General features: G+C 31.5%; 2 protein-coding genes across 2 annotated transcripts; one reads left to right on the forward strand and one right to left on the reverse strand.

Annotated features, from left to right (window-relative positions):
* Positions 1-5,627: 5,627 nt before the first annotated feature.
* Positions 5,628-12,196, reverse strand: LOC124534895. The gene is made up of 5 exons (XM_047110936.1): positions 12,060-12,196; positions 10,150-10,354; positions 9,198-9,395; positions 8,035-8,145; positions 5,628-5,812 (listed from the first exon to the last, which is right to left on the reverse strand). The coding sequence occupies exons 1-5, from the start codon at positions 12,175-12,177 to the stop codon at positions 5,674-5,676; spliced, it is 771 nt and encodes a 256-aa protein (XP_046966892.1). The 5' UTR covers positions 12,178-12,196; the 3' UTR covers positions 5,628-5,673.
* Positions 12,197-22,656: 10,460 nt separating this feature from the next.
* Positions 22,657-25,901, forward strand: LOC124534955. The gene is made up of 4 exons (XM_047110991.1): positions 22,657-22,800; positions 23,393-23,553; positions 24,874-24,978; positions 25,784-25,901. The coding sequence occupies exons 1-4, from the start codon at positions 22,657-22,659 to the stop codon at positions 25,899-25,901; spliced, it is 528 nt and encodes a 175-aa protein (XP_046966947.1).
* The last annotated feature ends 1,493 nt before the right edge of the window (positions 25,902-27,394 follow it).

A 27,394-nucleotide genomic window follows, 5' to 3' on the forward strand; every position in this document is an offset into this window, starting at 1 on the left:
ATCCAGTATATTATTGTGTAAAAGGTAATTTGTAAAAAACATATTTGTTAAAGTATTCTCGTATTGTTTTTTGAAAGATATATTGTAGGGTTTTATTGGCTGACACCGACTCCAAATATAACAATAATTATAACTACATGATATAATCGTTAATCGACTTTTAAGTAGTCTAATATTTTTCATTTCATTTAACTTAGGAAGACTCTAAAAAATATGTTGGATACGCAATTATTTGTATTACTTTTTCGTGCATATTCATTTGTTTTAAAAAAGTGTTTTGTTTGAAGTCGGTTTTTCTTTTTGTTAAAATTTTATTTATTTTTTGATTTTAAGTGAAGCTGATGTTGACTAACTATTTTTTTTTAATATGGATAGATTAAGCGTTCCGTTTATATGAGTCAGAAACTACTTCGAGGACAATTTCAAAGGAAACTTGCGAATAAAGCAAAAATAGACTTTCGAAAATGCGGATTTAATACGTCACGCGGCGTAAACTACAAGGATCCCTCGAAAGAGCTGTAATCGAACTCAGCAAAAAAACTTTGAAAAAGACCAACTATATTTCGTACATCATATGACATCACATCACATACACAAAATTTGATTAAAGATAGTAAGAAATTCTGCCCCATATCGCACCCTAACTGCGAGCCGTATAGGAGTTCCATCACTACATAGTATAAAACAAAGTCGCTTTCTCTGTCCCTATATCTTTAACTCTACGCAACGGATTTGCGGTTTTTTTTAAAAGATAGTGTGATTCAAGGGGAAGGTTTGTGTATATAATACATGAACAATATAGTAAAGAAACACTGATAATTTTAGAAGTTTGCGATGTGATGTCGTAAATAAACAAATTCTGTAGTAGTATTTAGTATCAGTATTGCACCCGTGCGAAGCCGGGGTGGGTAGCTAGTTGATTATAATATTCGACTATGATAATTACATAAACATAACCCCATTACGGAAGGTGACTCAAATATCCAAATAACCTATAAATAAAAGATTCGACCGAGTATCGCTAACGTGCTCCTCAGAATTGTTCCGTTCCCTTCCGTTCCGTTACTTTGTCATGGATCCTGTGCTCAGAACCTTACCAAACTTTCACCAAATTACCCTTGAAGAATATATTTTATAATAAAAAAAGAATTATCAAAATTGGTTAACGTGATTTTCAGTTATTCACTAATTTGTCGCGCATATACATAATGCAAATTTAAGACTTATGTCGTTTTCACATGGATACCATCATCGGAAAAAAAAATAAAAAAAATGGGACCCCACGGGAAGCACTACCTTTCAAACAAAAAAAAATTATCAAAATCGGTCCACCCAGTAAAAAGTTATGAGGTAACAAACATAAAAAAAAAAAAAAAAATACAGACGAATTGATAACCTCCTCCTTTTGGAAGTCGGTTGAAAATAGCCCTATTTTTAACCGACTTCAAAAAAAGGAGGAGGTTCTCAATTCGTCGGGGCCTTTTTTTTTTTTTTTTTTTTTTATTTTTTATGTATGTTACCGAATTACTCGAAGATGGCTGGGCCGATTTTGACAATTCTTTTTTTGTTTGAAAGGGCATGTTTTACAAGTGGTCCCATTGTCAGGAGATCAGGATCTGATGATGGGATCCTGGAGAAATCGAGGGAACTCCTCAAATTTTATAGGCACAACTATAGTCATTTCGGTTTTATTCAAAGTGCCTTGGTCATATGCTCACGAAAAGTGACATTTGATGAAGTGGAACTGATGATGAAGACCACAACTGGTAATCAGAACCTATTAGTAAGTACTTATTTTACGGGTTTAGTTCTATTTCTTTAAGATAGTCGTCAAGCAATTGCTGTTAGTAAACATGCCTATGATGAAGTCTAGCTGATGGTGGACTACCAGGAGAATTCCTCCATGATTAACGGCATTGCATCGGGAAAAATGGTATTGTCTAATTGGCGATGAGCAGTTAACATTAGGCTATTGTAACTTAGGTAACGCTTAATGTGAGTTGCAGTCCACATCGTATTGAAACGGCGTTGAGTTATGTTTAGAGTCGAAAGCCGAAATGTACTGAGTATAATAAAGTGAATGACAAACACTACCAATTGTAATTATAAATAACAAAACAACACTGAAAAGCATTAAATAAATTTTTATAAATAAAAAAAAACCGCCTTCAAAAATGAACTAAAAAGAAAAAAATAATCAGTTACATCCATATCCAATTTACGATTTTTTAATCACCTTTTGAAGTCGGTGCCAACAAAGTAAGTAAATTCCTATATTGAAATCATTTAATTTGTATCGATAGTAGGGTTTGTTTAATAGTGTCATCTATACAATAAATAGATTTAGTTTTTGTATGTATGTATTATGTACCTATATTAGCAATGTTGGCACCGACTTTGAGAGGTGATTAAAAAATCGTTAATTGGATATGGATGTAACTGATTATTTTTTTCTTTTTAGTTCATTTTTGAAGGCGGTTTTTTTTTATTTATAAAAATTTATACTCAATGCGTATTTTGTCTTTCTGTCTGTTTGTTCCGGCTAATCTCTGGAACGGCTGGGCTGATTTTGGTGGGACTTTTACTGGCTGATAACTGATATAATAGGGAGTAACTTAGGCTACAATATTTTTTTTATTAAATTCAAACGCGTACAATTTCGCGGGGCATAGCTAGTATAGATATAGATATAATAGGACAATTTATTTATTAAGGAACTGTTATTATTATTTTCATTAACTGCACGAATCGTGACAGTTCATTATCATTATAAATGACTGTTGCAATAAGGAAGACGGTTTGTTTCCTTTCCCTCTTTCAGTCATAAATAGTACCCATATAGCTACAAGTACAAATTCACAGTAACACAAAATTACTAAAGAGAACATACCTAATTGAAACGAACTGCCGTCTGGAAATACTAAGAACCTTTTACTTCTAGACAGGATCCGTGAATTTGTTTCATTTCTCTCTGAACCATCAGACGGAGCACAATTTTCTTCATTACATCCAGAATACTCAATACTATTTGCACGTACGAAAACTAGTATACCACAGAAAAGTATAACACAGGTTTTTAAATACATTTTTTTATCTGTGCAACGCACTATACAGGCTTAAATTGTATGCGATTGCCGCTAAAAGAAATGTGCTATTACAAAATTGAACTTCCACTTGGGAAACTTAAAATGAACTATACCGTTTAACACTGTATGGTGTAGACGCAAATATGTATAAATGACAGAACAATTAACATGTTCTGTGTCAATGCTTACAGTTATTTCATGTTAGAAAAAACTTTTAAAAAAGGGTAAAAGAACAAAAAAGGTAATCAAAATATCACGTCATGAAATAAAACGTGACGTTAGTATCAAGAGGCAGCTGTGACGAACGCTATACGTAATGTGGTTCTGTAGAAATAAAAGATTATGCGATGATTAATGTTTAATAATTATTTCGAATGTTTTTGCTATCATTTACATAGATCAAATCTACTAAATATTTATAAGTTACAGTTTAAAATAACAGTACTATTTCTGAGGAAATTCATTCACTCGGCTCAGTTTTATAATTACGATATAGACAGTTAATCGTAGTTTTAAAATTACAATAATTTGTACATCAATTATTTTAAATTTTTATTTATTTCTAATTACAGTCTAAACGTTACAAATTATAAAAAAATGGAATTTAAGGTAATACAGTGTACTTTAATTAATATGTCGTGTGATGAAAATGAAAATATATTAACAAAGAATCCAGCTTAGAGATTCAACTATATGAAAAAATAATATTGATTTGCAGCCTTTAACACACAATGAAATCCATAAAACGAACATTAATTAACAATAATATAAATCAACGAACGCAATGCAAAAGTTTCTAATACTTTATTAAACAAATCAAGTTATTCCGTTTCCAAAATTTCTGTAACTCCAAGCAATAAACAGTGTGACACGGCTTATACTTCAACTTTAGTTAAGATTCATAACATGACAGGACTTCTTAGTTTCAAATTACTTTATATTATTGTTACTTTATAAATATAGATATACATTTAAAAGTAAACACTGTTAAAAAGCAGTTAATAGTTGAATTTAATTTCGGTAGAATATCTTTTCAATTTCTCACTGCTGCGCTAAGGCCTCTTCTCCCTTTGAGGAGAAGGTTTGGAACATATTCCACCACGCTGTTCCAATGTGAGTTGGTGGAATACACATGTGGCAGAATTTATATGAAATTAGACACATGCAGGTGTCACGAACACCTCACGATCGTCCTTCACCGCCGAGCATGAAGTGAATTATAAAGACATATGGCCTGGGTTTGAACCCGCAATCATACTGCTGCCACAAAAAATACTGTTAAATATTGATAAAGAAAATTTTATTTTACTAGTTACGTTAATATATGTTACAGAAATGAACCAAAATTGTACACGAAAAATCTACAATCAATGAGAAATACAGTCAAATTAAATACTTTTAAAAAATTTAATTAAATTAAAATGAAACGAACTTAACATAAATAATGAAAATTGATACTAATTAAACATATAATAGATTCACTAGGTTATACATTAAACAAGGAACTTTAGTAATTAATAAATGGCGTGTCGACATAGTTTGAACTTCCGTAACAGTTCGAATACAAGTCGTCAAAGGATAGTGTTACTGGATGCGTTATGAAATTGCCTAGTCTTAATTAGTTTGAGTGTTGATACATAAAAATTGTTATAGACTCACTAACAATTAACTCATTAACCTAATTTGTGCTCATTGATGAGGTAAAGTAAATCGCTATTAATAATGATGGTGACAGAAAATAGGCAGTTTAATGTTTTAAAAAACGCTACGTCTTGATATTATATATAATATATAAATAAATAAATATTAGATAATATCACATACATTACTCTGATCCCAATGTAATTAGCTAAAGCACTTGGGTTATAGAAAATCAGAAGTAACGACGGTACCACAAACACCCAGACCCAAGACAACATATAAAACTAATGATAATCTACATTGACTCGGCCGGGAATCGAACCCGGGACCTCGGAGTAGCGTACCCATGAAAACCGGTGTACACACCACTCGACCACGGAGGTCGTCAAGACGTATGTGGTGAATACAGATAAAAATAGATTCACTTTTAATGGGAAATATAGATTTTCGTGAATTGTGTAGTAAGGCTGTTTTGTATGACACGACGGGAACCGAAAGTATGACGCTCTTTTATACTGTCACGACTTATTTCCCCTGTTAACTCTCTCGTGGGTGACGGCGGCAAATAGAAACTCTTTTAATCAACTTTCTATACACAGAATCTGATAGGTACGTATAATGTTTACTTCATTGTTGTACTTTTTTTTAATTATAATAAACATATATTTAATAAAGAAGTTGTTGTTTTATTAATTCTTCACACATATATATATAAATATATATAAAGATTTTTACTAATTTTATTTTCTTAATAACCATCAAATACGATGCTCTGATGACCTCTTCGGGTTATCTTGAAACAATCACATTCTATTATAGGATCTAAATAAAAAAAAATGTTTACATAATATATATTTACATTTAAAAAATCCAAAGTAATTTAATATTCCCACCCAGCCTTCAAAGTAAGTTGCCGGATTTGATTGCCTAAAAGAATGAATCCACTTCAAGAACCAATAAACGGTGTTTCCAGATTGTTCGAGTGTTCGTTGCAATTAGGATACAATTGGTCACAAGGCTCTGTTGCTGAAAACGCTGCGTCGTAATCCTCGTCGACGTCGTCAGCTGAATGATTTTTTGGTAATCTATAAAAAACAAAAAACAAATGATTTATAATGATAGATATATAATGTATAAAATTTGAAATAAATAAAGAAAGGAGTATGTTATTATAATATCTAAAATAATTATTGTATTTTATAATAGTAAAAATACCCGCATTGGAACAGCGTGGTGGAATATGTTCCAAACCCTCTCCTTAATGGGGGAGGAAGTCTTAGCCTAGCAGTGGGAAGTTTACAGGCTGTTACTGTTACTGTAATATATATTTATACTGTAAAATATATTTGAGCCTTGTTTTGATAAGAGAAAACCATAAACTCGATTTTGACCAGTACTAAGTTACATTTGAATTATATAAACGTTTAGAGAGTAAGAAAACAAGTTTAAGATGTAATTCAAAAAATAAATTAAATTCACTACAATACATTTAAAACATTCATAGAAGTTTTTTATCAATAAATTATTAATGTTTTAAATGATATAATTTTGTTTTTTTTATCTAAATAGAGCTACAATAAAAAATAAAACACGCACAAACGCTTTAGGTTCCTTTTTCAAAAACAAACGTTAACGTAATTGTTATGAATCTAAGGAAAATCTATTTTTTTTTTATACGCTGATCATGAATACTAGCTATAGAATAACCGTGCACATACATACGTTACACGAACAACACTGGCAGCTAATACAAATATAGTTATGAATATATTCAATATAGCTCCTGTTACTCAATTAATAAATATCAACACGCTTCCAATTTCAAATCTCACAAATCACATCCCATTAATTAAGTATTAACGATGTTTGAAGAGATAATCAGAACCGACAAATGTAATTGTGTAATCTGAACAGGGGACACATAATGCTGAATATGTAAACATACATAAATGCAACTGTCTCCCTTCCAAGTTAATTCCAACTAGGTTAACTCAGTTAAACTGCAAATTCATTAAACATTCAAAAGTATAACCAGGCCGTGACCTCATTCATATAGCGAAATCCTTAATGATCGTTTTTTTTTTTTTTATTCTAATTAATCATATTAGAAAATTCTTGGATCGTAATTTTTTTTAAAAGCGCAACATAAAATTAAAATTTATCTCTTTATATATTTTATATGATATTTATAATTGAATATAGAACATTTTATTACGAACTAATTGTCGCCCACGACTTCGATTGTTATGTGTCGGGCAAAAAAAGTAGCCTACGTCATTCTTGGAGTTTAAATTTGCCTCACACCAATCAATTTTGGTTTAGTGGTTTGGTCGTGAAAGAGCGATAGATAGAAAGATAGTCAGAGTTAATTTCCCACTTATAATGCAAGTCTAGATTAGAATTGGATCATCGTGTTGGAATCTTCTGTATTATTTCTCTTCGAAAGAAGAAAAGTCTTTAGTCCAATAGTAAATATTTTAATGACTCAAAGCGATGGCATTTATAAATAGATGACACTACGGTGGAACACTGCACATAGACATCAACACCATATGAAATTGTAATGATTTTATACATATCCAGTGCGCCACCAACTTTGAGAACTGAGATGCTACGTTTCTTAAGCCTTAAGTTCCACTGGCTTAATCAATCTTCAAACTGGAATTTAACAATACCTAATATTGCTACTTGACGTTGGAATATATAATCGCTGATACCAGCTGACTTTTTAAGCTCGCAAAACCAATAATTAAACTGTAACATAAAAACTCATTCATATTTATAATACGACTTAACAAAATACAGAAATAACGAAACCGTAAGAGACTATAATCTAAATAATTGACTTCAAATTCCATCTACAGTAGTTGTAATTTTATATATAAATATCATTATCATTATATAGTATAAAACAAAGTCGCTTACCGCTGTATGTCCCTATGTATGGTTAGATCTTTAAAATGACACAACGAATTTTAATGCGGTTTCAATAGATAGAGTTATTCAAGAAAAAGATTTATATGTATTATACATGCACAGTATAGTATAGTAAAGAAATCCTGATAATTTTAGAAGTTCCTAATGTGGTGTCGTAAATACAAAACAAATTCTGTAGTATATTTAGTATCAGCAGTACATACGTGCGAAGCCAGAGCGGGTCACTAGTAGAGTATAGAAAACAACAATTTCAGGAAATTTTAGTGAGCACAATACACGTACATATAAATATAAAGGCAACGCTTTCGTGTAATCCTTTGTACATTTTCCCCAGCTGCATAGATTCTTATGAACATAACGCAAGACTCACGTGAACACCACCCTCATTATTTCCTGAAGAAAAGCGCCCTGCTGACTGTTTTGTGTCTGACCGATTAAACACAATGTCTTCAACAGACATTGTCTCCCATCAGACCCTAGCCTGAAAAATATGAATATTTGAAAACTAAATATTAAAGAACTGATAGCTCAGTTTTAAGGATAGTCTTAACTGATAGCAGTGGGTTTAAATCCAAGCAATTTATTTTGATGTGCGTAATTTGTATTTGTATTGTCGAATGCCTTTACCATTGTGTGTAATTATGGAATATAAGGTAATACAGCGACTTTTATTAAATTCGTGTAATGAAAATCTTCTAAATATGTTAACAAAGAATACAGTTCAAAGATTCAACTAAATGAAAAAATAATGTCGATTTTCAGCACAGCACACAACAACTATTACACACAATTAAATCAATAAAACGAATATTCATTTACGATAATATTCTGTGAAGCTGCCCTGGATAGTGTAGTAAAAAAATGTTTCTCTTCATGAAATGAATCCTTTGGCCAATACAAGATATAGATCCATATACTTACTACTTACTTCAAACGTTCTACGCTATAGAATTACATATAACATCTTAGTATCAACAGATATATTTACAGCAGCTATTTAAAATATCAAATCTTCTGCTTACAATCTTCTACCTGTTCAATGTTACATTACAAAAAAAACGGATTTGTTTTTTGCGGACTAGCCTTTAGCTAACGACCCAACTTTCCCACAAATGTATTACGTTGATCTTGTGAAAACCTTCTTCAACGTCTATCGTCCGATAAGAACGTATAAAATAAAAAGTACTAGTTACAAAAGGCAGTTTTCTCTACGTGAGGAGAGCAGAGAGATAAACTCTGCTACCAACTTATTTGTTAGTGAGAGGAAAAAGCTTTAGGTACCCAATTTCCTTCTCTGTTCTGACAACACGTGTGCCAAATTTCATAATTATAAACTGAGCAAATGAAGCGTAAAAGTGTAATAAACAAAACAAACGTACTTTCGCACTACAAATTAGGGATGAAATAAAATTTGACTTAAAATGTGAGGTTTACTTGTAAATCTACAGGATGAAAACACGTATAACATTCCGTTGAAATAAACGTCAATTTTAACACTGAAACTTCGATTTTGAATAAAAAAAAGCCACATACCCGTCGAACAGAGCCTCTATCTGCTGGTATAGTCTCGCTCGACTACTCCTATGAAAGTCGACTTTATCCAAATGCGCACCTTTTAAAAACTCTCGTGTGTGTTTCGAAGCGTGCATCTGTTTTCTGTCTATTTTAAATTCTGGGGATACCATTTCGTCCACGCTACGCTTCGCAAACGCTGGATTTACTATGAATTTCCTGAGATAAATCGGTTACATTTAAATTCTGCTGCACAAAATAAGACCTTGTACGTTTGTAATAAAAGACATATTTGAATTTTTTGTAAATGTTTGCGAAAGAAACCATATTTTTTCTCATAGCAAACAGCACCCTGACAACGATTTTGTTATTATAGATTTATCGCCTGGAGTAAACAAACGCGTTACAAAGGCTTATGTGAGCAAAGAAAGTGTACGAAGCATGCTTCATTGTATAGCCCTTCAAAGAACTTTTCTCGGTATAAGGATGTAGTACTACATAGAGAGTAGAACTGTTACAGCCGAATAGTTAGAAAGCGTCAATCTTAAACAACAATGATGGGTTCAAATCCAAACTAAGATGTTATGTCCCTTTTTCTTGTTATACTGGCTCACTAATCTTTCAAACCGAAACATAGCACTAAGCATCCATTGACGTTTTTGCTTTAGAATATCTGATGATTAATTATATTATATTGTATTATTTTTCTTCGTATATAAATAAAAATAGATACGCTAAAAATATGTTTTGTAATTATATACTTTAAAATCAATTTAATATAAATCAGTAGTTTTAATAAAGTCATATTATCTCTACTCTTATAAATATTTCATTTTTATAATATAATTTTTAATAAAATCAAATTATAATTACGAATCACATTAATTTCCAAGATATAATGAGGAAATTTCTCAAATTAATTAAGTTTTATGTAAGAAATATGATATTAAAAATATATATTAAACGTATTTACCTCTTATACGGAGCCTTATGAATAATTTTTCCGTCAAAATCCGTGAAATATATATTTTTCGTGTCCATCCTTCTATGAAGAGGGTCGGCTCTATGATTGAAGGGAGAATATGGATCTTGAGGGAGCTCGTACGCCAGGGCCGCCGTGTTCCCCCATAGAAATATATCCCCTATGGTGGTTAAAGCCGGATATGTTGTGCAGAAAACTGAAACACACAAGCAATATTTAATCATTCAATCTAGTATTATGGTTATTTTTAAGTATCAATCTTCAAGGAAAAATAACCTTTATTTTGGGAAATATATTAAAAAAATATTCCTAGTAACTTATTTCTGGCATAAGATGGACTTGTAAATACACTGCTAATACATGATGACATTGGCATCGTAAATATTAAACTATTATTTGCCAATGCCATTGACCAACTTTGGGTACTGTGATGTTATGTTTATATGCCTGTAGTTATGGTTAACTACACTTCAAACTGGAATGTAACAAAGCTAACTATTGCACAGAAAGACTAGCACAGAGCCCTACCACCAAGTAAACTACTGTGATTTGTTACTACTACGTCAAGGGTTACAGTTGCATGATGATGAGAAAATAGTAAGTGTATATAAATAATCAGGCAAGATAATAGTCATATTATTTTCATGTCAAACATATTTTTATACAGTCTTAAAAAATATTTTAACTCTTAATTCGACTAGTAGTGCAGCATGAAATGAACATTTGCTATATGAAGTGTGCAGGATATTTTATTTATGTTACGTGATAACATATACGTACATAACTTTAAATCAGTGGCGGATTTACAAATCTGCCGGCAGGCTAGTAGACTATTCAATTTTTGCCGCCCTTACTTTTTTCCTTTTGTCCTCATTACATTGGTTTTTTCCTTAGTATGATTATAAACTAGGTGATATTTCTGTCAGTTACTAGATTATTTTTCCAACTATGCAGTGATGAGTATACGGATTACGGATGTAATGTGTAAACATATAATTATAAGTTTTTTTTTTTATTTCTGTAAGGTAATAACAAATTTGGGCTAAATTTGCCTATTGGTAAATCCGCCACTGCTCTAAATAAAGTTTATCAAGGAAAAAGTTTATAATATAATATGAATGTTTGTTGTATTATAGAAAAATAAACATCAGATTTGAAAAGAATAATTAAAAGAGTGTGTTATTTTTTAAAGGGAAATTAAAATGAGAACAACTTTAACATATACGTCATTTGCCTCGCCCTTTTTTTTAACTGGTATTATCTTTAAACTAAAACTAATTGACTGAATATAATTATTACTGCAAATATTTTAAGAGCAATAATTTAATATATCTCCATATATTTTATTTCACTACGTAAAAAATATAGGTTTGTTTTAATTTCAGCTTAGGTATATTATAATTTAGGTACAGGCATCATACCAATTATGGGACTTAAAATAAAAAATCAAGCCAAAACCATTTTTTGTTACATTTATCGTTTACAATAATCCTATCCGGTATACATTCATATACTTAAGCAGATGATTACCTAGTAGGATACGAATCAAAATATAGGTTTCAATTAATATGTGTATAAAAAGTTTAAAAACTTAGTTAAAATATTTATTTCAAATGAGTTTTGAACATTTGTGCAGTTTATGAGTCCATGTGTCTATATGTGTATATAGCTACTCATCCTAGCCTCACAATTGATAAAAGATAAAATAAAAACTTTATATGAAATAACAAATTTAAAAAGAAAAGATACCGTTCTAATATAAGTTTCGTCAAACATATAACAACTTAATTTCTCCTTAAACCATTATAGTACAGTTAACATATAATACGTCATGATGAAGCGATTTCAATTTATAAGGCGAGTTGTTCTGACTTAAGTTTATTAGTAAACGTATCACTTACCCAATTGAAAAGAGCTTCCTTCTGGAAAAACGATAAATCTCTTCCTTCTTGATAGAACTTTAGTATCGTTAATTACGTTAAAACTATTAACATCTTCCGCCTGAGATGAGAAAATCATTAAAAATACACTTGTAAAATGAAATAATCTCAATCCACACATTGTTAATTTAATTTTTACTGAATAATATTAATTATAGTTTACAATATTTCAAAAAAGTCCAAACGACTCTTTTGAAGTCTCTATTATAAATAGTAAACTTTCTTCGAGAGTACATTTTGGGATAAACCGAGTTAGCTTATCCGCAGCTGTAGATTATACTTAAAATGTTTATCACGATCTACAAACACGCAAGCCGTTATAAATTTTACATAGGATGATGTTTTTTACATTAAATATATTATACAGGCTTGTTAAATGATAATTTAGCAGTATCTTAAAAGCTCGTATGAAAATATAATTTAGAATTTATAATATGAACTTTAATAATTCTTATTTATATTTTAATAACATAAAATATGTTATATATGGGTAATAAAGCAAAACAGACGAAGGGCAAAACAATTAATAAATATTTTCTTATTATATTCATATTTTTGTACCACAATATTTTATAAAATAAGTGTATAATATTTGTAATGTTTATGTATTTAATTAATAGATGTTATCTTATTCTATTGTACAAATAAAGTTTAAAATTTGAAAATATTCGCTGCTTGAACATTGTATATCACCGAAATTATTACTTTTTAATAAATAACCCTTAGTTAGACATTACACGAAAAAAAAGAAAAAATGCTGGTTTTATTTAAGAAAAAACGTATATATATATATTTTGCGTTCGATTAATTTCTTTATTTTTATGGATTTTTCATGAAAAAAAATTATAATGTCATTATTAATAAAACAATACATTCCTGTTTAAATTTTCGCCACACCATAAAATTCCAAACATTCAAACATTAGATATACAGTAAAAATAGTTTATAAATGTATGTATTAATACTATTACTTTTTACCCTTATAGATGGAACTGCACTCCGTCACAACCGGAAGAATTGAAAGAGATCAGTCGAAGGAATATCCGCTTAATGCTGTTTCCGAGGCTCGGAAATATAAACACAACCAAGCTTCTAATTGCTTGATAATAAGATTTAAGACATCTATCTTTAACAGATCTAAGACAGGAGAAAAATAATCAACAATATTTCTTGGCCTAAGACCCCGGTAAACCTACGATCTCGGTGTAACGATCCCGGTACCCACCTCATTTAACTGTTGAATTTTATTTCGACATTGATTTTTTTAGAACATTATTTTTTTTAATAGTGGATTATATCACTCTGTATATCATCTGACCTAATATACTTTGTATTAAGGCTAAGTAAATATAAAAAAAAAGTCGTTAATTCTAAATTAAATACACCAAATTTTACATTACCGACAGCTTAGAGAGATTACTTTTTTAACATTCAAATTTGTAACCGTGCAAGATACTCCATGATTTGTAAAAAGTTTTCTTTTTAAATTAACTAAAATATTTCTCCACAATCCAAATCTAAATGTGAGTACTTCTTAAATTTGAACTTCGTTGCTTTATTTTTAATATTAATTGATTTTTAATTGTTAGCTTCAATCAAACTTCAATTTGAAAATACTCTGAAAAGTAGTCATCCTGTATTTAATACCTTACTGCTGAGCAAACTACAGACAGAAGATTTTAGTGTTACCATCTCGACCTGTGTCGCCTGTACAATGATCATGGTTTAAATGTCAAAAATTTTCATCGAACACATGCAAATTTCCCCACAAAAAGACAAAATATCACTAGAGTAATCAACAGACGATACACAGCCTTTTCCGTTAACGTGCATTTTAATATACATGTAATGTCTGAACTTAGAGCTCTATTTTTAAATTTAAGTAAGACACGTAAAAACTTAGTAGTGCTTCCTCGAATTTAAACTGGCAATCTTAGCCTGAGATGAACGTATTCTATGCATAGTCCATTGCATTGATACTGAAATATATAACCTTTTAATCCAATAATTTCCAAAACATTTGAAATCTTTTAGCTTTAAGGATAAATTACATCTCTCAAGCAATTCTGTAAAACAAGATCAAATCAGTCGAACTCGTTAATATGTATCTGAAAGTATTATGTGATATTGACTGCAATACATAATTACACCATTTAAATTACGTGAATCCTGGTTAAGTGAGACTTCAAGGGAACTGCAATGTTGTTTCACTTATAGAGGTATTCGGCTAACCCTGTGTCTCAGATACCCAGATATCAATAAGAATCTGTTAGCAAACAAACAAAACCATTTTATCTCAGTTACAGAGGTTTAAGCACATAAAATTTACTAGCTGTCTCATTTGTAGAGGCAACTGTGATGGTGGAACAAAATTAGGAATTCCTGTTATAGAGGGTCGTCTCACGAACTGAGGTTATTCAATGCCAAAGTGATGGGACCGCAGCATGAGTTCCAGTTATGGAAGTATTTTACTTATCCAGGTCCCACTTAACCAAGTTTCACTGTATATACCCGATAGGATTTATTACTATTCAGATTGTTTAGGCTATTATTCTATAACAATAAAATCGAAACTCGCAAAACACGTTATTGATCTTGATATTTATAAAATTTATAGGAGACACGTATCAAATCGATTGTCAATATTTCACGAGTGAGACACGAAATTATTTACGGAATAATAATTCTATGTTCAGTTTAAATTGTATATTTTTATTTTCCATACTAAAAATAAAACTAAATGTATTTTATTAGACTTGAGACGACCCAAAATTTTAACTCAAAAACCTGACCACGTTCAAACCCACGTAAGATACATTGATTTTTCATGTGCTTAATTTGTGTCTTTAATTAATTTTTTCATGTGTACTGAAGGAAAACATCCTTAACCTGCAAAGGTAGAAGGAACTGTCACATGTGTATCCAAAAGAGATATCGTGGAATAAACTCCAAAACTTCCCTTTGAATAGGAGAAGGAGAGGAGGCCTTGGCCCGTCAGTAGGACATTTGATACCCACTTTATTTTTTACTAGTTAATTTAATTTGACGTTTATGATCACTGCTCCATTCTCAATGTCGTAACGTTAAATTATGTACCCTATAAGCGGTATACTAAAGCTACCAGTTTCAAATGTGACTGACAAAAATCTGAAAATGGAATAATAAGCATTATAGAAACAGATTCCTCTAAAAGTTTTCTACAAAAAGGCTGTATCAGCGACTCGTGCGCATTTAATATTAGCAAAAAAGTTATTACTGTAGCCTAAGTTACTACTTATTACATCAGTCAGTGACAGCCTCGTAAAAATTGGTCCAGTCGTTCCAGAGACTAGTCAAAACATACAGAAAGACAAAAATTGTAAAATAAATATGCAATTAGTAAAAAATGGGTTATTTTAATATTACGCACAGACACTCCAATTAAACCATATGTATACGTATTGAGTATGATTATATTACATTTTTAAGCGAACCCTATATATTGATAGTGCTTATAAAATATCATTGAATATTACATTCACTTTACCTTTGTGATATGAGTTTAACTCTTCTTTATTATTTTTATTGTGTTCACTCATGTTTATAAAATTAATTGACTCACACAAAGGGTATATCATCGTACATTTCATGGTTGGTAGCTCTGACGTCATCCAGTGATAGAGAGATAGCTTCTTTTGCCGTAAATATTATCCATAAGTTTCATTTTAATATAAATTAATTATTTATGATTAATACACTAACTAATGAATTTCTTCTTAATTTTTTTAGGTAGCTAAATTCTGTACCATTTGTAGCTTGATTTTGAATCTAATTGAATCTTATAAAAACTTTTCCAAGATGATTTAGTAGTCCCAGTAGTTAGAACTTGTGCATCTTAACCAATGGTTGCAAGTTCAAAGCAAGATAAGCACCACTGATTTTTCAATTCATCTAATTCTCGATGGTGAGGAAAAACATCGTGAGGAAACCTGCACGTGTTTCGTCGATGGAAAGTCAACCACTGCTAAGCAGCCTAGCAAGGCTATTAGACTCTTTACTTAAAGACATATTCAGATTAACTGGAATAATACACAGGGAATATTCCTTCTTTATTCAGAAGGTTTGGCGCATTGATGATGTAAAGGATAATAATGACTACATAACATTACACAAACTATTGATTATTTCCCTATTTTTTTTTGTTACAGACTTATACGGAAACTAAAACTTGCAAGATACTTTCAAGTGAGAAGTAACATTAACATTATTGATGTATTATTATTAATGAAAGAGCGTCAACATAAGAATATCCGAAAAAAGAATTGTAATAAAATTCTAATTTTAAAATATATTATTTTTGTTTCACTTTTGTTAGTATGTTTTGTTTGTAAATAATTATAAAGCGAGTAAGTTATAATGAAGGGAATATATGGGGTGATTTTATTCATCAACGTAACATTTCTAATTTTCTTCTTAATACAATTCGGTGAAGCGAGCGAACGATCACAAGTTCACAGGCAAAGGAGATACTTAGGTTTTAGGAATATAACTCATTTATTTGTAAGTATATTGTTTATTTTATATAAAAAAAATTCTCATTAGGCTTCTGTTTTTTTACAATTAATTTTATGAATTAGATACATATACACACATAGGTAGCTTTTGTATACATTATCTGTAGAGTTAAAACACGTCTATATATTACGTCAAAAGTCATAAGTCGTATACTGTTACTATAATTACATACTATAATACAAAGAGATTATCTTAGAAAGTACTACATACTTATTTCAAACTCTAACACTAAACTTGAAATATTCATTCTGGTACATAAAATATGTGAACCAAGTGTCATTAAGAAAAGTAAATACTCAAGTGACAAAACTCTGGGGGAGTTAATTCCGCCTGGGTAGGTACCATCCTCTCATCATATATTCTACCGTCAAACCGCAGTTTGAAGAGTGAGTTAGCCAGTAAAACTACAGGCACAAGGGACCTAAAATTTTAGCTCGTATCGGCGTGTGGCTCAGGAGGTCCATTTAACTATATCATATATACATATACATTACAGAAAAAAAAATAACAGACAAAAAGTGAAAAGATTTAGATTACCGTCAACTAACATAGGTAATTTTCAGCATGTAATCGTGATTCCAGTAGCAATTTGTTTGCAATCTTTTTCAACTTTTCTTTTAATTGTTTTTATCGTGGATATATCTTAATATTTTCAATTTGTTAGATATCATATGAGTATAAATAAAATGAAACGAATAAAATGAATGAAAAGTAGATCATAAATAAGGATTAATTTTTATGAGTGAATTATTTTATGTTCCATGGAATTTCAGGTTCGTTTCAACTTCCGCGATAACGTGATACCCTGGAATCAGATATTCGCAAATGCGGCCGGTTTTCGTATGAACTTTGACGATCCCCCTGACTCTTTCCATCCGTACCATCATTTGAGCCGACGCAACGTTTATAAAAGTATGGAAATATTACTGAATAGGTACGTATATTTTTAACTTTATAACATATAGCGACCCGATCCACTACATACTACAGAATTTGTTTATAGACGATATCACATTAGAAACTTATAAAATTATCAGTGTTTATTTACTATACTGTTCATGAATTATATACAAAAACCTTCCTCTTATTCTATCTATAAAAAAAAACACTTTGTAATTTTAAAGATCTAAGCATACATAGGGAAAGATAGGGGTAAGCGACTTTGTTTTATACTATGTAATCATGATGTATTATCTTTTTTTGTTTTATAGATATAAGTGAAATCAATTGATTGTACTTCCGAGTATACAACTTTTTATGACTAAAAATAAACAAGTAACACGACCCGCTCAGCTCTGAAATAAAATATTATCAAAAGAGAATTGAACGCGCTTTCACAAAATTGTACGAAAAATTTTACGTTTACAAAAAATTAAGTTACATTTTAAAATATATAGTAATGACATTATTTTTTACAGGAATGGCTTGGACGGCTACCACTGTGTACGACGGGCGATATGTGATGTTAATCAAATAGACGAACCGACTGGAATTTACTATAAAATTCTCAAAATGATATTCAGGTATATTTATTTATTGGATACAGTTTCTATTTTAGATTGAAACACAGTTATCGCTGTGTGTCGCCAATTCACTTGGTGGTAGGGCAAGCCCGCCTGGGTAGGTACCACCCACTCATCAGATATTCTACCGCTAAACAACAGTACGCAGTATTGATGTGTTCCGGTTTGAAGGATGATCCCAGTGTAACTACAGGCACAAGGGACATCAGAGCATCTTAATTCTGAAGGTTTGTGGCGCATTGACGATGTAAGGAATAGTTAATATTTTTTACAGCGTTATTGTCTATGGGTGATGGTGACCACTTACCATCAGGCCCAAATGCTCGTCCGCAAACCTATTCCATAAAAATTAAAAAAAAAATATTGAAAAACATGTAACTTTAGTTTGGGTACCAGTGTACTACCTACGCTAATAAAGAACCTTTCTATAATAGATTTAATTTGTAATAATGTTTCGTAATTCTGGTAACTTTCCGAGAAATACCTAATTGCCAATTTATTCAATGCTAGCTTACCGTCAAAATAGGGTAAAATCATTAAAACATTTTTTTTTAAATACACCGTAGTGTGTGCACTGGTTTTCATGTGTACACAACTCCGAAGTCGAGTGGGTGGAGTGGGTTCGATTACCGGCTGAGTCGATGCAGAAAATTCATTAGTTTTCTCCGTTGTCTTTGGTCTGAGTGTTTGTGGTAACGTCGTTAATTGTGTTTTTCCATAACACAAGTGCTTTAGCTTACATTGGGAACAAAGTAATGTATGTGATGTTGTCCAATATTTATTTATCACTATATGTTTAAAATAATAGTGCACAGACAAATAATAGTTTACATATAAAATAGCTTTTAAACTATACCCACATCCTGGAACAAATTGGCGTCGCATTCACGATTAGTTGGTCCATACACCGCTCACTGAAAACTGAGACATTACACATCGGAAATCATTATAAAAGTTTCGTTCATACGACTATGTAAGCAAGCCTTCTATTCCTCCACCTCTGAAAAGGTTTTGAATTTATAACCACCACACGATATTTTTAGCGTTTAATAGATTAGATCACTGGTTAGATAACACATAATTATGACAACATTTCGTCCAAAACATGCAATTTACTCATATTTAACTTTAAATGAGATGAATTATAAACACAAATGGAAGCGTTAGCGAAGCTTGTCTGGATTTAAATCCGTAGTCTTCGGTAAAAAGACGAATCTTCTATCCACTTGGCTTTCTAGCCTTAATGAAACAGTATTTTATGTTAATTCAATGTTTTATAAATGACCTTGTGTAATTTGAGGGTAATTAATACATATACAATAATATTAGAATAAAATTATATTAAATTTAGTACCATTTAGTGAAGTGAGAGGTTAGGATTAGTGACTGATATGTTAGATCAGTCCGGGGTACAAACCACGGACTGATACTGAGTCGTGTAACTAAATTTTTTTCAGTTGCACGACTGGATAACTATTCAGGGAGCCATCGTTTATGTTTATCGCCTCGAAAAGGTCATAAATCTGTTCGCTTGCCGTATCGAATCCAAACGTTACATTATTTGAGTACAGCAATAGAAAGGGCACATGCTTTTACTTGTACACAGCATTCTGAGAGCTCTTGGGAAATGCTAGTTCAGAATTGACTGGTTGACCGAACTTCTGAAATGAGAAAATATGATTATATTAACCTACAATCTATGCAAACGACAACTACAAGTGAAATTCAAATCTGTAGGATATTGTAGGATTTTATTTTTTATGAGATAGGTAGCAAACTAGCAGTAGGCTCACCTGATGGAAAGTGTCTACCACCGCCCATGGACATCTGCAACACCAGGGGGCTTGCAGGTGCGTTGCCGGCCTTTGAGGAAGGAGTACGCTCTTTTCTTGAAGGTCCCCATGTCGTATCGCTTCGGAAAAACCGCCGGTGAAAGCTGGTTCCACAAAGTGGTTGTGCGAGGCATAAAATATCTGAGAAATCGGATTAATATAATTTAAATCTATTTTAAATTTCCTAAAATACATTTATGTTCTTGATACGAAGTTACATCTACAATAACTAAATCTTATAAACCACAATACGTAGTAGTCGTATATACCACTAAGCAACTTTCATTTTTAATTTCAGGCAGCAATCATCGGAAACAGAAAAATGGCACAGTGAAAACGACGAAACGTGTCAATCGTCGACGAACAAATGTCCGTTCTCTATGCTCCGAGTATCAACGTACACAGATATTTAATAAATAAATCGATGTAATACATGAACTTTTATTAGTGAAAAAAATTCATAATTATCTCTATAACTAGTTCTTTTTATCAATTCTTTTCACTTATCTTTCTAAAATCGTATCACGTACATATTTCACGAATACCCGATTATTATATTAAAGAGACTGATTTTTAAGCGATGATAGCGGATTCAAACCCAGGTCACCACTCGTCGTTAAGGAAATTCAGGCCAGAACCACTGAACTTTCTAAATTTTATCTTCTAAGCTCGGCGTTAGAGAAAAGAATTGTGAGAAATCCTGCCTGTACCTAATTAAAAACGAAAAATTGATATATATATATGATATGCATTAACACTAGAAAGAGATTAGTCATTTGTACGAATTTCCAATTGGAAAAATTATATATTTTAAAACTATTTAGCACAACGTTAGGATAATATGTGACTCAATTATTATTAATCGATACTTAATTTATTATTATACATAATTCCTTAATTGCTTCCTGCTCAAAGCAGTTATTTTTATAACAAATGTGCAAACCCGTCTGGATGTACCCACTATGAGATATTCTATCGATAATTAATCAGCGTACCTACTTAGAAAAAAAGTGTGAAAAGTGCAAAGCACATAAAGCGTCATACGGTGGAACTGAAAACGACAATACATTTAAAAAAAAGTAAAGTAAACGTGTAGAGCTGACATTACATTAAATGAGGTCAAATTATCCAAACGTTATTATAAAAAGGTCGTAATTTCAAGTTTATATTATTGCTTACAATACAGTATACAACTGAATATTTCATTGAATTTAATAAAAAAATTCATTACTATATTTACGATAAAGAAAGCAAAACTTAACTTATATGCCATCTTCAGAGTAATTCAGGATGTTTTCCATTTTGAAATTGGAACGTAATTAATATATACGGCCTTTTTGGAACATCTAACAATAACAACACGATCGTCCAGTGACCGTGTGACTAGCTGATATTCCGTTACAGACTCATAAAATTGTCATAATCAGAAATCAAACATGAGTACCGTAATTTTGTTACTCAAATATGTCTCGAAGCTAGGCTTGTACTACGGATTTGCCTTCATGTGTGACGAATATATAAATAAATTAATAATGATTTATTAAAACAATGGCAACACTAAACATGTTTTTTTTTTATTGCTCATAATTTATAATCACGCCGTAAAAGTAAGGGTATACATATATATATATATATATATATATATATAATCTAGAAACTTCACGGAGAATAAATTTAGGTTATCCATAATATCGTATTACCTTATAACCTGAAACAAAACAGTAAAAATTATTCTTAAATATTTGGTTTCATACAATTGAGTACATGATTACCTCCAACTAACTTAAAGAAGTTTATTGATGGTAACTTTGTACTATATATTGCACGATATGAATAAAATCAATAACATATGTCGCGGGGACAAAAAAAACTTTATTGGTTAAACAAATTTAATTAGAAAAAACCATATTTTATAAAATAATCTGATAAACAAAATTATTTTAAATTACAAAAAATAATCATCAGGGGGTGAGGTCGTTGACGGTATCTGGTCATGAACGCAAAGGTTAAGCATTAATACATAATGTATGTATATCAACCGTAAAACTAATAATGTTAATGAGTTGGCATCTTTAAATTAAGAATGAATAAAAACAAGCAGGATAGCTCAAACCCAGAAATGAAACGCATGAAGCATAGCAGTGCAATCAAAATAGCGGCAGTAGTAGAAACAGCGGTAGCAGCACTGGACATGCAGCAATTCCTCCGACGAAGCAGCAGCTCGAACTCAGCAACAATCCTCAGCCGAGTCCACCAGGAAATATCGTATTCGCTTCAGAATATACTTTTGTAATAATATATTTACAAATAATGTTTCTTGGAAGAGCCCTACCAATACCAGATTAATAATATTCGAACCCCTGTACGTTGAAGCTCGAAGTAAAATAAAAATTTAGATCACTTAACCCAAAGTAATATTTCCAAACGCATAAGGAACAAATTATCTTATTTATGGACAGACAGACATTCCGAGAGTATTTCTTATTAAATAACACCAATATGAAACAAAAGCCGTCCTCACACAATCATAATATCTTTCATTGTTTCATTGCTAAGGAGATTAATAAACCGTAAAGTATAGCATTCCATTTTATTTTCCATTTATTCCAAAATAGTATTAATTTAATCATTTTAAATGAATGAATTATAATGGACAGAATAAATCAAGTACTTGTATTAATTTATGTGACTTTTATAATTTGTTTCTTTATAAAACTCAGTGAAACCAGTGATCGTTCAGAAGTGTATAGACAAAAGAGATATTTGGGTTTTAGAAATGTGTCCCATTTCTTCGTAAGTAAATTATGTTTAACTTACTTTAATATTTCCATGAAATTCATAGATAATTTGATGTTAGTGAGCTGAGGTGGCCCAATGATTGGAATCTAAAGTAAAGATTGCAGGTTCACCTGAGCAAGTATTTCTAATTTTTTATAGGCTTATAATTCTTTTCGTGACCAACAGTTAAGAATGTGTCTGATAAACGTCTGCTATGATACATCTGTATCCAATCATTGGGCAGAATAATAGTACAGCCTCCTTCATAAGATCAGATCGGTCCTACCATATTAATTAGATATAAGTTAAAACGTACAACGTCAAGATCACTTTGACAAAACCATTAATAATACTTAAAATATTAAAGCTAAAATAATGAACCAAAATCAAAAGTAGGTAAATTAAACAGTTGTTAACTTAGATCAACAAGTAATTTAGTCGTCTGATTTTTTTGCAAATTAACTTTGAAGCTGCCAAAGTTGGTACTTCAATTTGAACCCCAATGGACTTTTTCGATAATTTTGTCTACAGTGTACACTTTATTTAATTAAAATGGCTTGAAAATAGAACCAGCTTTTATATGTAATATTCCCTATTAATATTCCAGGTCCGTTTCAACTTCAAAGCGAATATGGTCCCTTGGAATCAGATTTTCGCTCAAGCGCTTGGTTTCCGGGTGAACTGGGACGATCCTCCGGATTCGTTTCACCCCTACCATCACCTAAACCGACGCGATTTATTCAAAAATATGGAAATATTATTGGACAGGTATGATCGATTGGAACGCAAACTTTGATCAGAGATACGATAATATATCTGTACGTTTATTTCTATACGTATATTTCAACTTTCGGTGACAGGACATAGTAATTATACTAGCATAGCTAGGATAGACAAGTATTTGATCTGTGTTTTGTTTGATGACTATGCTATAATCGAAGATACTACTTCGACCTCAGTGGTCGAATTGTGTGTTCGTCGGTTCTCATGGTTAGGTCTCAGATTCGATATGACCTATATATAATATCAAATTAGGTGTACCGATACACTAACTGTATTCATATATTACCCGTAAAAATTCAGGGCAGTCCGATAGTATAGCAGCAATAAGTTGAGACAGTCTTATGTCCATCTTAACTGTAGACTACGCATTCAAACCCGCGCACGCATTACTTAGTTCTTAATAACGAGAAATAATATTGCTCTTATGGACTACGGTGGACATCTCAAGGGAAACTGGTGTCTACGCAGATGTACAGTGCACAATTGCACTTGCCAAATATCCTTCTCAAAATACGTTGGAGTGGAGATGGCCCAGTGGTTAGAACGCGTGCGTCTTAACCGATGATCGCGGGTTCAAAACCAAATAAGCACCGCTGATTCATGTGCTTAATTTGTCTTTATAATTCTTCTTGTGCTCAGCGGTGAAGGAAAACATCGTGAGGAAACCTGCATGTGACAAATTTCGTAGAAATTCTGCCTCATGTGTATTCCACCAACCCGCATTGGAACAGCGTGGTGGAATATGTTCCAAACCTTCTCCTCAAAGGGAGAGGAGGCCTTTAGCCCAGCAGTGGGAATTTACAGGCTTTGTTGTTGTTGTTGTATAATACATTGGTGTCACATCCGATAAGACCGAAAAAAAAACTATCACGGGACGTACGGGTACATAAACTTCCAAACATCGTGCTGATATTTGAGATATTTGTAACATAGAAACCCAAAAACTTTTCTTGGCCCGGCCTGATCTGGGTGTTTGAAATCAAGGCCACGTTATCTCCGACCTTAAGCTACTTAAAACGCAACAATTAGGTTAATTCCAATATTTACAATTTCTGTATGAACCTAATAAGTGATTATTAATTAAAATCAATAAAACTCAAACAGAACTTACCTCTTTATATGATATTAATATGATATACATCAAGTATCTGATCTCCATATTTAATGATCCTTCATTATAACTAATATCATAAGCTTATTATGCGAAAGTCAACAATATAGCAGCCGGCTATTTAATTAATTGAAGTATTTGTTGAAAGCCTCTTATGGTAAATATGTTTATATAACTCATCTAAATGTTTACAGAAACGGCTTGAATGGTTACCATTGCGTACGTCGGGCGATCTGCGAAGCTAATGAAATATATGAACCCAAAGCGATCTATTTTAAAATTCTCAAAATTATATTTAGGTAAGTTTGTAGACTAAACAATAAAAAATATTAATTGGTTGAAATAAATAAAAGTAAGTAATAGAAAATTACCGATTAAGATTAATAATCATCATAAACTAATTTCAAAGAAAAATTGAAAAGTAGATACTTGAGAAAAATACTATTCTTAGAATATTAACTGACTTGCCTTAAAAATGTCCTCATTGTATCATCTCGCGAGATTTGAACTATCGAAAAATTGTGAACATACTTACAATTTAACACATTTAGATTATAATCTAACGAAGTAAATTTCATTGTAAAGACTGTCATCTAACCTAACCAAAAAATTATGAACTATCGATGTTGTATATATTTCATTGTAAGTTTAATAACCGTTCACAATCTTTCGACATTTTACAATTGCGCAAGATAGATTATAATCTTACATCACAATGTAAGTAGCTCACTTGGTGGATAAGCACGACTCCTTCATCACAGCAGTACTTAGTATTGTTGTGTTACATTTTGTTGGGTGAACCAGTATAACTATAACACCCACGCGAGATACATAATCATAGTTTCTCATGGTAAAGGAAGCAATGTGAATGGGCACTGTTGACCGCATACTATCAAGTGGTCAACACCCTTACTGTTCACCTACCATAAAAATATTACAAATTTCTATACGACTGTAAAAAAACGTACTTAATTCAAAAAAATATGGACGGAAGATAATAATGGACATTTTTGTATGCAAGCTTGTCCAGAGACAATAAATAGTTTAGGGAAAACACATTTAGCTTGAACCTAAATAATTTGATTAATTTTGGTTAAATTTCAGACACCAGTCTTCTGAAACAGAGAAGTGGTACGCAGAGACGGAAGAAGATTGCCAAGCATCCACCAACACGTGTCCGTTTTCTATGCTTGAAGTTTCGCCATTCACTGATTTATACTAAAATTATAAATATAGAAGTAACTTTGTCTGTATGTCGCTCTTTCACTACCAAACCAATTAACCGAATTTGATGATGGTATGAAGCAAACATGAACTTATAGGACGGACATAGGCTACGTTTTTGCGTACCACATAAAAACCGATTCCCTGAAATACGAGCGAAGCTCCGGAAAACAAACTCTCAAGACTATTTTCTAATAAATATTATTTAAGAAACCATTTATTTTCTGCAATATAAAACGTGTTATAAAATTTTACCCAGTATATCTAAAATATGGTCAAATATTTTCTTTGTAATAAAATAATTAAAATCAGAATCGAAATACCAATTAAACTCTCTATTTTATCTGCTCTACTGTATCTCTCTACTATACAACTCAGAAACGTGCTGTCCAAGGCATTAACACTGGCAAAGTCATCAATCAATACTGGTAATGAGAAATTAATATAAATCAGACAATTACACATTATTATCCATAAGAAGCAGTCAAGTCTTTGATTATTTCCAGTGCACCTGCTTAATCTAGCCACAGAATGCAAGTATTGAAAACGTTTTTTATTAATTTAAGCAGCTCATCCATAATATAAAACGTACCATGTATAGAGTAGCTCAAAATATATAGTAAAGATCTATTCAGGCAACATTGATTTCTAACATTTTTTGTCCCAAGAAAGATACTGACACTTTGATGCATAATCAATTTGCATACGTCATCGATAAATTGACCACTTAACATAATTTAACTCCAACAAATAGCATAGCAGTTATCCCATAATCCTGGACCTAGTTCGCTAATGACAGCTCTACAAAATTAATGCTTGCCTCTAATAAATTCCGATTGCACTGAAATCAGTTAATCCCAAGCTGATTGTAAATTTTCGCCCCTGGGATGTAGTAGTTGTGATAACGCCTATCATTGCCACCACAATGCCATTTGATTAGACGAAATCTTGGACAAATTGACCAATTTTACAGAGACAAATATTGAAGCTATTTTTGTAGTCATTCTGATTTGAAAATTAAATTTAAAATAATTTTAGAGTCTTCCGCGAAGACGTGGAGGTATAATTAATGGCTAGACTCTGTCTTGAAAACTAGTGATCAAAACGCTCGTATTTCACAGCATACAATTTTTCAAAGAAAACAATGACAGGATATATAACTATTTTGTGTAATTTATTTATTTATATAAGAAACACCATCTGCATATTCAGAAATACTCAAAAGGATATTAGTAAGCTAGTGGTGTACATGATACCAACTTTTGTTAATTATATGGATATTTTAGACAATAATTGCCAAAGCCACAATCAACTAACATAACCATATTAATCATGTGCAAGTGACTTTGTTTGTTACGTACCATAATAATATATACCAAAATATTGCATACACATTTCCGCACCCCCCATCCCCACGGGAGCAGTCGTTGGTGGAATTGATAATTTGGCAAGAATCATAAGGCATTTCTCTAAATTATTTTTAAATTTGAT

The sequence above is a fragment of the Vanessa cardui genome, chromosome 13 (genome assembly GCF_905220365.1).
Source record: "Vanessa cardui chromosome 13, ilVanCard2.1, whole genome shotgun sequence".
Classification (NCBI taxonomy): domain Eukaryota; kingdom Metazoa; phylum Arthropoda; class Insecta; order Lepidoptera; family Nymphalidae; genus Vanessa; species Vanessa cardui.